We start from the raw sequence: 19,452 nt of genomic DNA on the forward strand, positions 1-19,452 counted from the left end.
GCAGAGTGATGCGCTGCTGACGTATGTGAGAACGTTGGGTATAGGTGGAGGAAAATCTTCTATGACGCACAGAAGGAACAGAAAATGACTTTAAAATGTAAATTAAATGACTCTTCACGGAGAAACGTGGAGCCAAACGTATGTAGCTCTCTGCCTGGGAGCAGCTCTCACTGAAGACACGTGAACACTGAACTTCCCGCGACATGTGAGGACGTAAGCACGAGCTCAGAATCTTCAGCCCAGCCAATTTCTTAAACACTAACCCTAATTAGGGCACGATACGCTTTTGTGAACATGGGGTCTATAATTATCTACTCGAAAAATGGAATCCAGTGGTGGTGTCAGAATTGACCTTTGACCTTTCTATCAAAAGTTATTGAAGTTCAAAGGTCAAAAAAAATGAATGGGAAATCCCATAGAAAAACTTTGACGATCGTAGGAAAGAGCTAGAGACACCATTCCAACTGTGTAGTGATCCAGGGAGGCCCTAGTTTTTTTTTAAATTGGAATGGCGTTTCTATCTACTTCCGTTTCCATGTTAGTAAAAATTGCAGTACCGCAGCCAAACCACCAGATGGCGTTCACAGTGAGTAACATTTTTGTAAACGTCACTCCTAACTCTCCTAATTTGAAAGAGGAGACCATGATCAGTCCATAGCCGAAAGTTCACCAAACTGTCATTGGTTCACTGAACTGTCTTGGTCAGTCCTAACACCTATTCAACAAAATGTCTCCGATTCGCACGTAAATGACACAGGCATCATCCTCATGACGCGTAGGGCGCCCTCATGGGCGTCCCATAATTTTAGGATGTTTGGGCAAAAAGTTATACATGCGTGAAAAAAACATACAGACCAAAGTCATAACACCTCTGTGAACCCATAACGGATTTGTGAACTTGAAGTCCTATCTCCTAAAGTATGGGACAAAGACACTCGAACCCACTGTCAGAATGTCCGTATAGTTGACCTGAACAACCTAACGGAAAAGCCTAGTGACCTTTGGCAGAAGTCGGCATGTTGAACTCAAAAAACAACCTAGAAAACCCAAGATTCAAACACTCATAACTTGGAAAGAAAGGGTCTGTTTGAGGATTCAGTCACAGCAACATGTTGGTGAACTTAATACCTTGTTGGTGAACTTTCCACGTATTGGTGAACTTAATACAGTTCGGTGAACCTGGTCCCTAACCCTAAAACACTGTACTCCAATCCGATAAATGGCTAAGTTTTCTGGTTTAGCTGTACAAGTCAAGGTTCAAAAGTTAGCTTTAGATCACTCTGAAACCCCGTTAAGGGGGCGTGGCCACGCCCCCAGACCACGCCCACCGATTTCGGACATGAAAAAAATGTTACTTAGGAAAGAGTTCACCATACGGTACCTGGACGCTTTGGTCAACCTGGCCACACCCCCTGTGACTCATCCACAAACATATTTGGTAAAGTTCGGTTAGGGGTAGGCATGAAGTTCACCAAACGGTACCAATACACTTTGGTGAACTTGGCCACACCCCCTGTGACTCATCCACCACCATATTTGGTAACGTTTGGTTAGGGTTAGGTAACAACGACATGTTGGTGAATTTTCTACGTATTGGTGAACTTTCTACGTATTGGTGAACTTGATACAGTTTGGTGAACAAAGTTCCTAACTACTTGAAAAAAAGATTTTACACAGCAAAAAAATATGTCATTAGAACAGTCTCCTCCCCTACAGTAACCTACACTAAAAATATTTTATCTTTGACCTTTCATTTGTCCAAAATTGATAAAAAAACAGTTTGGTGAACAGCCTCGCTTTGGTGAACCTGACTCCTAACCTCCTAACTCCTAACTAAAAAACCTTTCACACCCCCAAAAAGTGCATTATGTTGACATACCTGTTCTCCTCATTGACCTAATACGTATTTGAATGTAATTAAACACATTTAAATGTTATACCAAAGCGTGGGGGTTCACCAAAGTGTTATTTTTCCAATTTAACGCCATTTTTAAGTCACACATACACCAAACCACAGTTAGGTTCTTCAGGGCGCCCAGGCCGATCAAATGACACTTTTTTTGGGCTATTTATTACGTTGTAAAAAACATGGTTAGGATACTTGTTCACATAAACGTGGCTGTTCACCAAAGTGTTATTTTTCCACTTTAAGTCCACCTAACCATGATTTTTTACAACGTAATAAACAGCTTACAAATGTCAGTTTATCTGACTGGGCGCCCTGAACAACCTAACCGTGGTTTGGTGAAGGTGTGACTTACAGGTGGATTTAAAGTGGAAAAATAACACTTTTGTGAACAGCCACGTTTATGTGATCATGTTTCCTAACTAAGTTTAAACAAACATTTTTAACACCACCAAGTGTGTAGTTTGAACAGTATAGTTGCCTAAAATAACCTACATTAAGAATGGATGTTATTTGACTTGTCATTTCTTCAAAACTGGTCAAAATACAGTTAAGTGAACATCCACCCTTTAGTGAACATAGCGCCACGTCATCGCTAACGGGGCACCGCCCCTTTTTTCCGCAATGCGACACCCGAAGAGCGCATGCGTCAGTGGAGTCCTCTTTGTTACAGTGAGTAAGCGTATTCGTCAGTCAGTGGAGTCGTCGGAGTTTGACCAAGTAAGTAGCGTTACATTAGAGCTCTTCAGATTTTAGTGATAAATTAGAATAAAAACGGATTTGTCTTAACCTAAAGTGATTGTTTTGATGTTGCTTATGTTTTGTGGCAGAAATGAGACAACAGTTGTGCCCTTTGTGCCATGTGGTGTATAGCAACTTGCCTAAACACCTCTCAGGCATTCATAACGTTGCAAACGAGGAGAAGCTGCTATTGCTTAGCCTCTCCAGCGGACGGTAAAAACTCATTTATTTACGCATATTAGGCTAGTAATAGTTACACTTGATGCTTAATTAGTTTAAAAAAACGTGTTATCCGAGTACATTTGTATAGGATTGAAGTAATATTAATGTTTTTTTTGATGTTTAGTGTCTCTGGGCAGTTCGTCTGCCAGGAGCTAGGATGTGGCAAAACAGTGAAGCGTTTGGATCGCCACTATGTGGACTGCCACGGCGATATTGAGGCATGTAAAACTAATATATATGTTTATATGTGTATATATATTTAGCATTCTGAATTGAATTAGTTGTACATTGGTAGTAACATGCTTAGTGAATACTTTTTTATACGTTTGTTTACTTTATAGCTCCCAAAAGCACAGTGGCAGATCCAAAAATGTAAACAGAACTACGTTCTGCAACAGCTGGCCAAGCTAAGGGCGTCCTCCCCGGCCATACCCATGGTCAGCGTGCTTGATGTGGGGATCGGGCCAGCAAGTGCCGGGCTGGGCACCAGCGGGGGGGCCATCGGCGGGCCGTCCACCAGTCGCGGAGGCGGCGGAGGACGAGGAAGCATAGCGGGAAGCAGCGGCGGCGCGGCAAGCAGCAGCGGCGGCGGGGCAAGCGGCGGCGGCGGGGCAAGCGGCGACGGAGCGGCAAGCGGCGACGGAGCGGCAAGCGGCGGCGACGGAGCGGCAAGCGGCGACGGAGCGGCAAGCGGCGACGGAGCGGCAAGCGGCAGCGGCGCGGCTAGCGGAGGAGCTGCAAGCAGAGGCGGGGCAAGCGGCGGGGAGGACCCCTTCATCCCATGCACATCCTGCGGGAATGAGGCTTGCGATAGGGAGAAGGAGGACCTCCGCCGCCAAAATATGGAGCTTATGGCACGTTTGGGGCTGAGTCCGGGGGCCTGCCCCAGGCAGGACTGCAAGTCACGAGACGAAGAGCTGGCCCGGCTGGTCCGGCTCTATATGTCAAGCCCCCAGAAGAAGACAAGGAAAAAGTTTACAAGAAAAGACTCCTTTGAAGATGAGCATAACCCCAAATATGGTAAGTGCATATATGTTCATTCTACCTGTTTATACAAAATTGTTTTAGAATTTTAACTGAATGTTTTATTTATTGTAATGACTGTTTAATAACATTTTAACAAAGTTTTATTACCTGTGTGTTACAGAACAAATGCTCAATGACTTTTTTCTATACTGTGTCGGGTCTAACCCGAGCAGTAAAGTAAAAGACAACGGAAACACGTGCCGCAGCCACGTACGGCGTTTCCTGCTTTTTTCAGGAGAGGGGCAGCTGTTGAGAGGGGACTTTGCCTTCCTTAAGGAAGCCAAAGTAGTATCTGAGTAAGTATTTGTTAAATACTTTATTTATTATTATTATTATTATTATTTTTTTTTACTTTTTATTAACTGTTTGCTTTGTTCTATTATGTATTTATTTTAGCTGGGTGCAGGTCCTAAAGGAGGATGGCATGAAGCCAACTACTATCAGGGTGAACCTAATAAATATTAGGAAATTCGTGCTCTTCCTGAAAGACCAGCCGGTCGGGGTCACAAAGGTCAGTGATAAGGCCTTTGATCGCCTCCTGAGCCAGCTCAAACAGCGGCTGAGGGACCTCCACAGAGATGTGACGATTCACCGGCAGAAGATCCGGAAAGCCGGCCGAAGTAAGTATCTAATTATTTTATTATTATTATTATTTTTTTTTTTTTTGTTTACCTAAACACTGTTGTAATTATTATTTTTTTATGTGTTCTTTATTCTACAGGAAATATAGTGCCAATTGACTCTTCAAAAGCCTTTAGAAAGAAGGCGCGGAGGATCCTTCCCATGAAACTGAGTAAGTATTATTTTTATGAAAAAAGGCTAAAAAATTGTTCTTTTAATACAAGCATACTTAGTGCCATATCCTTTTCATAGGTGCATTGGAGAAGGATCCTTCCAGAAAGGGACTCTGTGAAGTGTTCGGTCTGTTGGCGGGGTACTTCATCAGCCTCTCTGGACATCGGACAGGGGTGATGGCAAACATGCTCGTGTCCGAGGTCCGAGAGGCCGAACTTGAGGACAACCGCAGCATCATTGAGGTATGTGTTATTTGATCAAAATACAGTTTGGTGAACAGCCACACTTTTGTGAACTTTGTCCCTAAACGGATGTTTACAGCTTCTTTATTTTTATGTTTTTTATTTTCCCCTTTCTCATAGGTTCAAAGCCACAAATCTGCGGGCACCTATGGGCATGCTCAGGTGTCAGTGAACGAAAAGGAATACAGCTGGTTCATGTCCCTGCTTGACATGCGAGACAACTTTGAGGGGTCCGACAGCCCCTACTTCTTCTTTTCTGCTTCTGGAGGAAAATGCAGAAAGCTTCTGTATTACTTCCAGAAGGAGTGGAAGAAGATGGGGCTGAAGGGCTCCTTTACGTTCCGTAACCTCCGAACTTCAGTGGTGCACTACGTAAGTACATGGGCTATTGACATACACTAAACAACCAAGGCTAGACTGAACTCAAGTTTTAATAATTTGCTTATTTGTTTGATTTTTTTTCAGACTAAGGACCTAAGCCCTTCTAAGAAGGCAGCTGTGCACAGGCAGATGTGCCACAGCGAAGCTGTGGCAGCAAAGTTCTACCTGCCACTCAACACTCAAAACTCCTTCCCCAGACAACCCAGAGGTCTGAAATTGTAATATGTTGTCCGGATAGCACATTTGAGGTTGCCTGTAAAGTTTCGTGCCATAGAAGTCAACGTAGGCCAAACTCCTTCCCCTGACAACCTAGAGGTCTGAAATCGAAATATGTTGTCCGGATAGCACATTTGAGGTTGCCTGTAAAGTTTCGTGCCATAGAAGTCAACGTAGGCCAAACTCCTTCCCCCGACAACCCAGAGGTCTGAAATTGTAATATGTTGTCCGGATAGCACATTTGAGGTTGCCTGTAATGTTTCGTGCTATAGAAATCAACGTAGGCCAAACTCCTTCCCCCGACAACCCAGAGGTCTGAAATTGTAATATGTTGTCCGGTTAGCACATTTGAGGTGGCCTGTAAAGTTTCGTGCCACAGAAGTCAACGTAGGCCAAACTCCTTCCCCCGACAACCCAGAGGTCTGAAATTGTAATATGTTGTCCGGTTAGCACATTTGAGGTGGCCTGTAAAGTTTCGTGCCACAGAAGTCAATGTAGGCCAAACTCCTTCCCCCGACAACCTAGAGGTCTGAAATTTAAATATGTTGTCCGAATGGCACTTCTGGTGTTGTTTACAAAGTTTCGTGTTACTGAAGTCAACGTAGGCCAAACTCCTTCCCCCGACAACCCAGAGGTCTGAAATTGTAATATGTTGTCCGAATAGCACATGTGAGGTTGCCTGTAAAGTTTCGTGTCACAGAAGTCAACGTAGGCCAAACTCCTTCCCCAGACAACCCAGAGGTCTGAAATTGTAATATGTTGTCCGAATAGCACATGTGAGGTTGCCTGTAAAGTTTCGTGCCATAGAAGTCAATGTAGGCCAAACTCCTTCCCCCGACAACCTAGAGGTCTGAAATTTAAATATGTTGTCCGAATGGCAATTTTGGTGTTGTTTACAAAGTTTCGTGTTACTGAAGTCAACGTAGGCCAAACTCCTTCCCCCGACAACCTAGATGTCTGAAATCGAAATATGTTGTCCGGATAGCACATGTGACGTTGCCTGTAAAGTTTCGTGTCACAGAAGTCAACGTAGGCCAAACTCCTTCCACTGACAACGCAGAGGTCTGAAATTGTAATATGTTGTACGAATAGCACTTCTGGTGTTGTTTTTAAAGTTTCGTGTTGCTGAAGTTAACGTAGGCCAAACTCCTGCCCCCGACAACCCAGAGGTCTGAAATTGTAATATGTTGTCCGGATAGCACATTTGAGGTTGCCTGTAAAGTTTCGTGCTATAGAAATCAACGTAGGCCAAACTCCTTCCCCCAACAACCTAGAAGTCTGAAATTTAAATATTTTGTCCGAATGGCACTTCCGGTGTTGTTTATAAAGTTTCCTCTGGCTGAAGTCAATGTAGGCCAAACTCCTTCCCCCGACAACCTAGAGGTCTGAAATTGAAATATGTTGTCCGGATAGCACATGTGACGTTGCCTGTAAAGATTCGTGTCACAGAAGTCAACGTAGGCCAAACTCCTTCCACTGACAACGCAGAGGTCTGAAATTGTAATATGTTGTACGAATAGCACTTCTGGTGTTGTTTTTAAAGTTTCGTGTTGCTGAAGTTAACGTAGGCCAAACTCCTGCCCCCGACAACCCAGAGGTCTGAAATTGTAATATGTTGTCCGGATAGCACATTTGAGGTTGCCTGTAAAGTTTCGTGCTATAGAAATCAACGTAGGCCAATCTCCTTCCCCCGACAACCCAGAGGTCTGAAATTGTAATATGTTGTCCGGTTAGCACATTTGAGGTTGCCTGTAAAGTTTCGTGCCACAGAAGTCAACGTAGGCCAAACTCCTTCCCCCAACATCCCAGAGGTCTGAAATTGTAATATGTTGTCTGGATAGCACATTTGAGGTTGCCTGTAAAGTTTCGTGCCATAGAAGTCAATGTAGGCAAAACTCCTTCCCCCGACAACCTAGAGGTCTGAAATTTAAATATGTTGTCCGAATGGCAATTTTGGTGTTGTTTACAAAGTTTCGTGTTACTGAAGTCAACGTAGGCCAAACTCCTTCCCCCGACAATCTAGATGTCTGAAATCGAAATATGTTGTCCGGATAGCACATTTGAGGTTGCCTGTAAAGTTTCGTGCCATAGAAATCAAAGTAGGCCAAACTCCTTCCCCCAACAACCTAGAAGTCTGAAATTTAAATATTTTGTCCGAATGGCACTTCCGGTGTTGTTTATAAAGTTTCCTCTGGCTGAAGTCAATGTAGGCCAAACTCCTTCCCCCGACAACCTAGAGGTCTGAAATTGAAATATGGTGTCTGAATGGCATTTTTGGTGTTGCTTGTAAAGTTTCGTGTTACTGAAGTCAACGTAGGCCAAACTCCTTCTCCCGACATCCCAGAGGTATGAAATTGAAATATGTTGTCTGAATGCCACTTCTGATGTTGTTTGTAAAGTTTCGTGCCATAGAAATCAACGTAGGCCAAACTCCTTCCCCCGACAACCCAGAGGTCTGAAATTGTCATATGTTGTCCGGATAGCACATTTGAGGTTGCCTGTAAAGTTTCGTGCCATAGAAATCAACGTAGGCCAAACTCCTTCCCCCAACAACCTAGAGGTCTGAAATTTAAATATTTTGTCCGAATGGCACTTCCGGTGTTGTTTATAAAGTTTCCTGTGGCTGAAGTCAACGTAGGCCAAACTCCTTCCCCCGACAACCTAGAGGTCTGAAATTTAAATATGTTGTCTGAATGGCACTTCTGGTGTTGTTTGTAAAGTTTCGTGTTACTGAAGTCAACGTAGGCCAAACTCCTTCCCCCGACAACTCAGAGGTCTGAAATTGAAATATGTTGTCCGGATAGCACATTTGAGGTTGCCTGTAAAGTTTCGTGCCACAGAAGTCAACGTAGGCCAAACTCCTTCCCCCAACAACCCAGAGGTCTGAAATTGTAATATGTTGTCTGAATGGCACTTCTGGTGTTGTTTGTAAAGTTTCGTGTTACTGAAGTCAACGTAGGCCAAACTCCTTCCCCCGACAACTCAGAGGTCTGAAATTGTAATATTTTGTCCGGATAGCACATGTGAGGTTGCCTGTAAAGTTTCGTGCCACAGAAGTCAACGTAGGCCAAACTCCTTCCCCTGACAATGCAGAGGTCTGAAATTGTAATATGTTGTACGAATAGCACTTCTGGTGTTGTTTGTAAAGTTTCGTGTTGCTGAAGTCAACGTAGGCCAAACTCCTTCCCCCGACAACCTAGAGGTCTGAAATTTAAATATTTTATCCGAATGGCACTTCTGGTGTTGTTTACAAAGTTTCGTGTTACTCAAGTCAAGTCAAGTAGTTTTATTGTCAATGCTGCATATGTACAGGACATACATAGAATTGAAATTACGTTACTCTCCTTCCCAATTTTACAGCAAGTACAGATAATGGATAATAAAGAAAAATAAAGAAAAAGGGGAGACACTATGTGTACAATACAGCAGCAGGGACACAGACATACATGAGACAGAACAAGGTGCAGTAGTGGTGGGGTGAAATAGATATATAAATAGAAATAAAAAGAAATAAATATATAATCTAAATCTAAATGAGTGGGAGACACTATATGTACAATACAACAAAAACACAATAGACATTTGTGAGACAGAAGATAATAGTGCAATATTAATGGTGATTAAGATCAAGTGACAATATAAATAGAACCCGTATAACAGTAGTGCAATGTTGTATCTAGCTTAAGACTGGTAAAGTTCCCAGTTCTTGGGGAATTAAAGTGTGTATGACAGTGCAGCGTAACAGTAGTGCAGGTATTGGGTGTGTAGTGCAGGTCCTTTTACAAAAGTTACAGTACTGTGTGTGTTCTAGTGCAGAGTTTCAGTACTGTGTTGGTGGGAGGATGTGGGGTCAGGATGATGAGTGTGTGTGCTGTGGGCAGGATTGGGATGGGGGGTAGTGCGGGAAGAGAGTTCAGCATCCTCACAGCCTGATGGATGGGGCTGTCTCGCAGTCTGCTGGTCCTAGACACGAGACTCCGCAGTCTTCTCCCTGATGGCAGCAGGCTGAAGAAGCTGTGTAGTGGGTGGGAGGGATCTCCAGCCAGACGGAGGGCTTTCCGCGTGAGGCGGGAGCTGTACAGGTCCTGAAGGGAGGGGAGAGAGGTGCCAACGATCTTCTCAGCTGCTCTCACGATGCGCTGGAGGGTCCTGCGGCAGGATGCTGTGCAGGCCCCGTACCACACGGTGAAACAGCTGGTCAGGATGCTTTCGATGGCCCCTCTGTAGAAAGTGGTCATGATGGGGGTGGGGGCTCCAGCTCTTCTCAGCTTGCGGAGAAAGTAGAGACGCTGGTTTGCCTTCCTGGCCAGTGATGCTGAGTTGGTGCTCCAGGAGAGGTCCTCTGTGACGTGCACACCCAGGAACTTGGTGCTGCTCACCCTCTCCACAGCAGTTCCGTTGATGGACAGAGGAGTGTGCAGTGTGTGAGTTCTCCTGAAGTCCACAACAATCTCCTTAGTCTTCTCTGTGTTCAGAGAGAGATTGTTGTGTTTGCACCAGGAGGCCAGGCGGCTCACCTCGCTCCTGTAGTGTGACTCATCGTTGTTGCTGATGAGACCCACCACCGTCGTGTCATCCGCAAACTTGACAAAGAGGTTGGAGGTGTGTTCTGGTGTGCAGTCGTGGGTCAGCAGAGTGAACAGGAGGGGGCTCAGTACACATCCTTGGGGAGCCCCTGTGTTCAGTGTGGTGATGCTGGATGTGTTGCTGCCAACCCGCACTGCCTGTGGTCTACCAGTCAGGAAGTCCAACAGCCAGTTGCACAGGGAAGTGCTCAGCCCCAGACTGTCCAGTTTGTGTATGAGCTGTTGGGGGATGATTGTGTTGAATGCTGAACTGAAGTCAACAAACAGCATTCTGACGTAGGTGTCTTTCTTGTCCAGGTGTGTGAGGGCTGAGTGGAGAACAGTGGAGATGGCATCATCGGTCGAGCGATTTGACCGATATGCAAACTGGTAGGGGTCCAGGGAGGAGGGGAGTGAAGACTTGATATGGTGCATGACTAGTCGTTCGAAGCACTTCATGAGGATGGGGGTGAGTGCAACCGGACGATAGTCGTTGAGACAGGATGGCGATGCCTTCTTAGGGACAGGGATGATGGTGGTGGCTTTGAAGCATGTGGGAACCACCGCCTGACTCAGAGAGGTGTTGTAGATGTCCGTATAAACCTCTGCGAGTTCCCAGGCACAGTCCTTCAGCACACGACCAGGAATGTTGTCAGGACCAGGAGATTTTCGAGCATTGATCCTGCTGAATGCTCTCCTCACACTGTCTTGGGAGAGCGTTAGCACCTGGTCACCAGGAGGAGGGATGGATTTCTGGGCGGGTGTGTTGTTGAGTGGCTCGAACCTTGCGAAGAATCCATTCAGGTCGTTCAGCAGAGATGTGTCGCTGTTGCAGGTCTGTGGATGGGGTTTGTAGCCTGTGATAGACTGAATCCCTTGCCACAGGTTCCGTGTGTCTCTGCTGTCGCTGAAGCGTTGGGATATCTTCTTGGAGTACTGCCTCTTAGCTTTCCTGATGCCGCGGGACAGGTTGGCCCTGGCTGTCCTCAGGCCTGCCTGGTCTCCAGCTGTGAAGGCTGCATTTCTAGCCTTCAGGAGCTTGTGGACCTCTCCTGTCAGCCATGGCTTCTGATTAGCCCGAACAGTGATGGTCTTGAGGTCGGTTACATCATCAATGCACTTGGTGATGTAGGCAGAGACAGTTCCTGTGTACTCCTGAATGTCCGTGGAGTTGTTGTGGGTGGCAGCCTCTCTAAACATGTTCCAGTCTGTTGTGCTGAAACAGTCCTGAAGTGCCTCTGAGGAACCCTCTGGCCACACTCGTACCTGCTTCAGAACTGGTTTGGAGACTTTAACCAGTGGTCTGTAAGCTGGCATTAGCATAATGGTGAGGTGGTCAGACGCTCCGAGGTGGGGGAGGGGGGAGGCTCTGTAAGCCCCTCTTTTTGTAGTAAAGACCTGGTCCAAAGTGTTGTTTCCCCTGGTTGGAAAGTCTATGTGTTTAAAAAGTCCAGAAAACACACTCTTTGGGTCTGCATGGTTGAAATCTCCAGCCAGAATGAGAAAAGCATCTGGGTGTGCTGTCTGCTGCTCACTGATGAACTGGTACAGTTCATTCAGTGCTTCACTCCTCACGCTGTTGTTGGAGGTCGGAGGGATGTAAACAGCAGCGATCAGCACGGCGGAGAAATCTCTCGGTAGATAGAACGGACGGCATTTGATAATCATCAGTTCCACTACCGGTGAGCAGTGTTTACAGACCACAACAACGTTCCGACACCAAGCATCGCTGATGTAAACACAGAGTCCGCCGCCGCGGCTCTTACCTCCGTCAGCTAGCGCGCGGTCTGCCCGATAGCATGTTAGCCTCTCCAGCTGAACGGCATGGTCCGGGACACTGTTGTTGAGCCAAGTTTCCGTGAAAATATAAACACAACAGTCTCTCACGGTCTTCTGAGTTGACTGAAGTAAGCGGATGTAGTCCAGTTTATTGTCCAACGATCTTACATTCGCCAAAAGCATGGTGGGGATAGCTGGCTTGTGTGGGCTAGCTGCTAGCCTCGCTCGGATACCTCCCCGCTTACCGCGCTTCTGCCGTCTCTCCCGCCGCCTGTGGCGCTTCCATTGTGGGCGAGCTGCAGCGGTGGGGGTCGGTGGGGGTGCGGGTGTCCGGAGCACGCCGCAGGCTCGCAGCTCTTCTCGGAGATCGCGGTTTAAATCCAAAAGTGAGTTTCTACCGGCTTCCAGCAGAAACTCACGGCTGTAGGTGCGTTTCAGGACGTGAACGCATGACAAAGACGTACAAAAACAGGACAAAAAACACGAAAGCGCTGTATCCTCGGGAGAGCGAGAAGCCGCAGCGTGTGCACGCGCCGCCATCTTAGTTTCTGAGTGTCAACGTAGGCCAAACTCCATCCCCCGACAATCCACAGGTCTGAAATTGTAATATGTTGTCCGAATAGCACTTCTGGTGTTGTTTATAAAGTTTCGTGCAACAGAAGTCAACATAGGCCAAACTCCTTCCCCCGACAACCTAGAGGTCTGAAATTTAAATATGTTGTCTTCAAGGATTCAAGGAATCAAGGAGATTTTATTGTCATTCGCATCTTATGTGGTACATGAGGTGGAACGAAATTGTGATCTCACGATCCAGTTTACACCCAGGAGCTGTTATTAAATAGATATATAGATAAAAGTACAATAAAGGAATACAATAAAAATAGAATATACAAAATAGTTAAAGATAAATACCCCAAATGAAATAAATAGAAAGAGTAGACAGGTTGTAACAACAAGTCCAGAGTGCAAATGTGCTATAGCAGCATGAAATGAATTAGAGCAGTAGAAAATAAAGTGTCTCAGTGCAAGTAAAGTGACCGTGTTTGTACAGTAATTGTCCTTGGTGTCAGTGCAGTGTGTTGTTAAGTGGAGTTTAAGAGTCTTACAGCTTCCGGAATGAAGCTGTTTCTGAGTCTTGTTGTTTTGCACTTGATGCTCCGCAGCCTCCGTCCTGAGGGAAGCGGGACAAAAAGTGCGTGTGCTGGGTGGGTGGGATCCTTCCTGATGCAGGTGGCCCTCTTCCTGCATCTGGAGGTGTAGATGTCCATGGTGCTGGGGAAGCTGACTCCAACAATCCTCTGTGCAGCCTTCACCACCCTCTGCAGAGCTTTCCTGTCTGCAGCAGAGCAGCTTCCATGCCACACGTTGATGCTGGAGCACACGACGCTCTCCACCACACATCTGTAGAAGGAGGTGAGGACTGCGCTCCCGAGTCCAGCTCGTCTCAGCCTCCTGAGGAAGTAGAGCCGCTGATGTGCCTTCCTGACCAGAGTGGAGGTGTTGTTGCTCCAGGTGAGGTTGCTGCTCAGGTGCACCCCTAAGTACCTGTAGCTGTCGACCACTTCCACCGCAGATCCTCCAATGTGCAGGGGGAGGTGGGCATGCTGGCCTCTTCTGAAGTCCACAATCATCTCCTTCGTCTTCTTTACGTTGATGCAGAGGTTGTTCTCTCTGCACCAACCCTCCAGGTGTTCCACCTCCTGCCTGTAGCTGGACTCATCTCTGTTTGTGATGCATCCAACCACTGCTGTGTCGTCTGCAAACTTCACAATATGACAGCCTGGATGGAGAGGTGAGCAGTCATATGTGAGCAGTGTGAACAGGAGGGGGCTCAGCACACAGCCCTGAGGGGAGCCAGTGCTGAGGATTATAGTGGGGGAGGAGATGTTGTGAATTCTCACAGACTGCGGCCTGTTGGTCAGGAAGTCTAGGACCCAGTTGCACAGCGAAGAGCTCAGTCCTAGTGAGGAGAGTTTATTTATCAGGGTCTGTGGAATCATGGTGTTGAAAGCGGATGTGAAGTCCACAAAGAGCATACGGACGTAGGAATCCTTCTGCTCCAGGTGGGTGAGGGCAGTGTGGACCACGGAGGAGATGGCATCCTCTGTGGATCGGTTCTTCCTGTATGCATACTGGTGTGGATCCACAGTGACGTTGATGGTGGCTTTGATGTGGGTCTGAACCAGTCTTTCAAAGCACTTTGTGACTATCGGAGTGAGGGCCACTGGCCGGTAGTCATTCAGACCTGTCACTGCGGAGCTCTTGGGGACTGGGATGATGGTGGCGGTCTTCAGGCAAGTGGGGACAGCTGCCTGGATGAGGGACGCGTTGAAAATGTCGGCCAGGACGTCCGAGAGCTGGTCTGCGCAGTCTCTTAGCACCCGTCCGGGGATGTTGTCCGGGCCAGCAGCTTTTCGGGGGTTGATCCTTCTCAGCGTTCTCCTTACTTCTGCTGGTGTCACGCTGAGGGGCTCCTCTCCTGGTGAGTGTGGGAGTCTGGTGCTGGGGGGGGTGTCAGGATTCTCAAAGCGGGCGTAGAACTTGTTGAGAACCTCAGGCAGGGATGGGTCTTTGGAGCTTTGTGCAGCGTTGGATTTGTAGTCCGTGATGCACTTGATGCCCCTCCACATGCTCTGTGGATCCTGGGAGGAAAAGTGTCCCTGGATTTTCTGAGCATATGCAGCTTTTGCCCTCTTAACTCCAACAGTCAGCTCTCTTCTAGCCCTTCTGAGTTCGTCTGGGTCTCCAGACCTGAAGGCAGCATCCCTGGCTTTCAACAGAGAACGCACCTCTGCGTTCAGCCAGGGCTTCTGGTTGGGGTAGCAAGTCACAGTCTTGGTGGTGGTGACATCCTCAGTGCACTTGCTGATGTACCCAAGAACAGCAGATGTGTATTCCTCCAGATCCAGCTCCCCCTCACACTCAGCAGCATCCCTGAAGACCTGCCAGTCTGTGCAGCCGAAGCAGTCCTGCAGCACAGCGTCGCCGTCACTGGGCCACACAGTGATGGTCTTCTGTGTGGGTTTGGAGCGTCGCAGCGGGGGGTGGTATGCGGGGACCAGCATGATGGAGATGTGGTCTGAAAGCCCGAGGTGGGGGCGCGGGAATGCCCTGTAAGCGTCTTTCACGGAGGAATAAACGCTGTCTAACGTATTATTACCTCGCGTTGGGATGTTCACGTGTTGGTAAATTTCTGTCTGAGTGGTACTTCTGGTGTTGTTTGTAAAGTTTCGTGTTATTGAAGTCAACGTAGGCCAAACTCCTTACCCTGACAACCCAGAGGTCTGAAATCGAAATATGTTGTCTGGATAGCACATTTGAGGTTGCCTGTAAAGTTTCGTGCCATAGAAATCAACGTAGGCCAAACTCCTTCCCCTGACAACCTAGAGGTCTGAAATCGAAATATGTTGTCCGGATAGCACATTTGAGGTTGCCTGTAAAGTTTCGTGCCATAGAAATCAACGTAGGCCAAACTCCTCCCCCCGACAACCTAGAGGTCTGAAATTTAAATATGTTGTCTGAATGGCACTTCTGGTGTTGTTTGTAAAGTTTCGTGTTACTGAAATCAACGTAGGCCAAACTCCTTCCCCCGACAACCGAGAGGTCTGAAATTGTAATATGTTGTCCGGATAGCAAATTTGAGGTTGCCTGTAAAATTGCGTTACACAGAAGTCAACGTAGGCCAAACTCCTTCTCCCGACAACCTAGAGGTCTGAAATTTAAATATGTTGTCTGAATGGCACTTCTGGTGTTGTTTGTAAAGTTTCGTGTTACTGACGTCAACGTAGGCCAAACTCCTTCCCCCAACAACCCAAAGGTCTGAAATCGAAATATGTTGTTCGAATGGCACTTCTGGTGTTGTTTGTAAAGTTTCGTGTTACTGACGTCAACGTAGGCCAAACTCCTTCCCCCAACAACCCAGAGGTCTGAAATTGTAATATGTTGTCCGGATAGCACATTTGAGGTTGCCTGTAAAGTTTCGTGCCATAGAAGTCAACGTAGGCCAAACTCCTTCCCCCGACAACCTAGAGGTCTGAAATTTAAATATGTTGTCCGAATGGCACTTCTGGTGTTGTTTACAAAGTTTCGTGTTACTGAAATCAACGTAGGCCAAACTCCTTCCCCCGACAACCGAGAGGTCTGAAATTGTAATATGTTGTCCGGATAGCACATTTGAGGTTGCCTGTAAAATTGCGTTACACAGAAGTCAACGTAGGCCAAACTCCTTCTCCCGACAACCTAGAGGTCTGAAATTTAAATATGTTGTCTGAATCGCACTTCTGGTGTTGTTTGTAAAGTTTCGTGTTACTGACGTCAACGTAGGCCAAACTCCTTCCCCCAACAACCCAAAGGTCTGAAATCGAAATATGTTGTCCGAATGGCACTTCTGGTGTTGTTTGTAAAGTTTCGTGTTACTGAAGTCAACATAGGCCAAACTCCTTCCCCCGACAACACAGAGGTCTGAAATTGTAATATGTTGTCCGGATAGCACATTTGAGGCTGCCTGTAAAGTTTCGTGCCATAGAAGTCAACGTAGGCCAAACTCCTTCCCCCGACAACCTAGAGGTCTGAAATTTAAATATGTTGTCTGAATGGCACTTCTGGTGTTTGTAAAGTTTCGTGTTACTGACGTCAACGTAGGCCAAACTCCTTTCCCCAACAACCCAAAGGTCTGAAATCGAAATATGTTGTTCGAATGGCACTTCTGGTGTTGTTTACAAATTTTCGTGTTACTGAAGTCAACGTAGGCCAAACTCCTTCCCCCGACAACCCAGAGGTCTGAAATTGTAATATGTTGTCCGAATAGCACATTTGAGGCTGCCTGTAAAGTTTCGTGCCATAGAAGTCAACGTAGGCCAAACTCCTTCCCCCGACAACCTAGAGGTCTGAAATTTAAATATTTTGTCCGAATGGCACTTCTGGTGTTGTTTGTAAAGTTTCGTGTTATTGAAGTCAACGTAGGCCAAACTCCTTCCCCTGACAACCTAGAGGTCTGAAATCGAGATATGTTGTCCGGATGGCACTTCCGGTGTTGTTTATAAAGTTTCGTGTTACTGAAGTCAACGTAGGCCAAACTCCTTCCCCCGACAACCCAGAGGTCTGAAATTGTAATATTTTGTCCAGATAGCACATTTGAGGTTGCCTGTAAAGTTTCGTGCCTCAGAAGTCAATGTAGGCCAAACTCCTTCCCCTGACAACGCAGAGGTCTGAAATTGTAATATGTTGTCCGAATAGCACTTCTGGTGTTGTTTGTAAAGTTTCGTGTTACTGAAGTCAACGTAGGCCAAACTCCTTCCCCTGACAACTCAGAGGTCTGAAATTGGAATACGATGTCCAAATAGCACATCTGGCTTTCTCTGTAAAGTTTCGTGCCATTGAAGTGATCGTATGCCACACTCCTTCCCCCGACCACCAAGAGGTCTGAAATCACAGTATGTTGTCCAACTGGTACCTCTGGAGTTGCCAGCAGAGTTTTGTGCCACAGAAGTCAACGCGGGCCAAACTGCTTCCCCTGACTCCCAAGAGGTCTGAAATCACAGTATAGTGTCCAACTGTCACCTTTGGAGTTGCTATCAGAGTTTCGTGCCACAGACGTCAACGTAGGCCAAACTCCTTCTCCCAACCACCTAGAGGTCTGAAATCGAAATATGTTGTCCATATAGCACTTGTAGGATTGCCTGTAAAGTTTTGGTTCACAAAGGTCAACGTAGGCCAAACTCCTTCCCCCAACAACCCAGACATCTGAAATTGCACTATGTTGTCCATATAGCACCTCTAGGGTTGCCTGCAGAGTTTCGTGCCACAGAAGTTAACGTGGGCCAAACTCCTTCCTTCGAGCACCCAGAGGTCTGAAATCAAAATATGCTGTCCAACTGGACCCTCTGGGATTTCCATCAGAGAATCATGCCTTTATGATCGCCTGCAGAGTTTCATGCCACAGAAGTTAACGTAGGCCAAATGTCACCTCTGGGGTTGCCTCTAAATTAATTTTAGATTTAAGGATTGTGTGTCAGACACTATACTCTGCAGAATACTCTGCACTATACTCTATCCGGGAAGACCCGCGGTGGAGGCGTGTGTGTTTACATCAACACGGAATGGTGTAACAACGCTGTGACTGTCGCCAAACACTGCTCTCCGCTGGTGGAGTTCCTGATAGTCAAGTGCAGACCTTTTTATTTAGTACGGGAGTTCTCCGCCGTGCTAATAGCTGCTGTCTACATCCCACCCAGCGCTAGCATTGGTGCTAATGCTAAAGAGGCTCTGTGTGAACTCTATCGGACTATCAGCGATCTGCAGAACAAACACCCAGACGGACTGTTTATTATCGCCGGAGATTTCAACCACGCAAATCTCAAGTCAGTGCTCCCTAAATTCCACCAACATGTGGACTTTGCAACGAGAGGAGCGAGCGCGCTGGATCTTGTTTACACAAACATCCCCAGGGCGTACCGGGCGGAGCCCCGCCCCCACCTCGCTTTCTCGGACCACATGTGTGTTTGGCTGACTCCAACATACACACCACTCATCAGACGCTCCAGACCAGTTCAGAAGCAGGTGAAAACCTGGCCGGCAGGCTCCATCTCTGCCCTTCAGGACTGTTTTGAGTGCACTGCATGGGACATGTTTAGGGAGGCTGCTACTGAAGGCTATTCTGTTGATTTGGAGGAGTATGCAGCATCAGTCACTGGCTACATCAGCAAGTGTATTGATGATGTCACTGTCTCCAAGACCATCACTACATGCCCAAACCAGAAGCCTTGGATGACTGCTGAGGTACGTGCGCTGCTGAGGACCCGTGACTCCGCCTTCAGAGTGGGTGACAAGGTGGCCCTGAGGAAAGCGAGAGCCGACCTGTCAAGAGCCATCAGAGAGGCAAAGTGCGCACACGCCCAGAGAATCCACAGCCACTTCAAGGACACGGGTGACGCGCGGTGTATGTGGCAGGGCATCCAGGCAATCACCAACTACAGGACAATGCCACCGTCCTGTGAACGTGATGCCTCCCTCCCTGATGCCCTGAACAACTTTTATGCACGGTTTGAGGCACAAAACAACACGATGGCGAGAAAGACCATGCCCAAGCCGGACGAGCAGGTGTTGTGCCTGACTGCAGTGGATGTGAGGAACACTCTGCGCAGAGTCAACCCATGAAAAGCTCCAGACAACATCCCCGGCAGAGTGCTCAGGGAGTGCGCAGACCAGCTGACAGATGTTCTCACGGACATCTTCAACATCTCCCTGTGCAGCGCCACTGTCCCAACGTGCCTCAAGTCCACCACCATCGTTCCCGTGCCGAAGAAGTCCACAGTGTCCTGCCTCAATGACTACCGTCCCGTTGCACTTACACCCATCATCATGAAGTGCTTCGAGAGGCTAGTCATGAGAAACATCAAGACACGACTGCAGTTTGCGTATCGTCCCAATCGCTCCACGGACGATGCCATCACCACCACCCTTCATCTCTCCCTCACCCACCTGGAGAAGAAGGACACTTACATCAGAATGCTGTTTATAGACTTCAGTTCAGCATTCAACACCATCATCCCACAGAACCTCATCAGGAAGCTAAGCTCGC

General features: G+C 47.2%; 1 protein-coding gene across 1 annotated transcript; it reads left to right on the forward strand.

Annotated features, from left to right (window-relative positions):
- Positions 1–2,530: 2,530 nt before the first annotated feature.
- On the forward strand, positions 2,531–5,981 carry LOC125794539 (uncharacterized). The gene is made up of 9 exons (XM_049473610.1): positions 2,531–2,626; positions 3,007–3,087; positions 3,211–3,889; positions 4,017–4,191; positions 4,292–4,515; positions 4,617–4,688; positions 4,769–4,932; positions 5,053–5,304; positions 5,398–5,981. The coding sequence occupies exons 1-9, from the start codon at positions 2,531–2,533 to the stop codon at positions 5,533–5,535; spliced, it is 1,881 nt and encodes a 626-aa protein (XP_049329567.1). The 3' UTR covers positions 5,536–5,981.
- Positions 5,982–19,452: the final 13,471 nt, after the last annotated feature.

The sequence above is a fragment of the Astyanax mexicanus genome, unplaced genomic scaffold (assembly GCF_023375975.1).
Source record: "Astyanax mexicanus isolate ESR-SI-001 unplaced genomic scaffold, AstMex3_surface scaffold_41, whole genome shotgun sequence".
Taxonomy (NCBI): Eukaryota; Metazoa; Chordata; class Actinopteri; order Characiformes; family Acestrorhamphidae; genus Astyanax; species Astyanax mexicanus.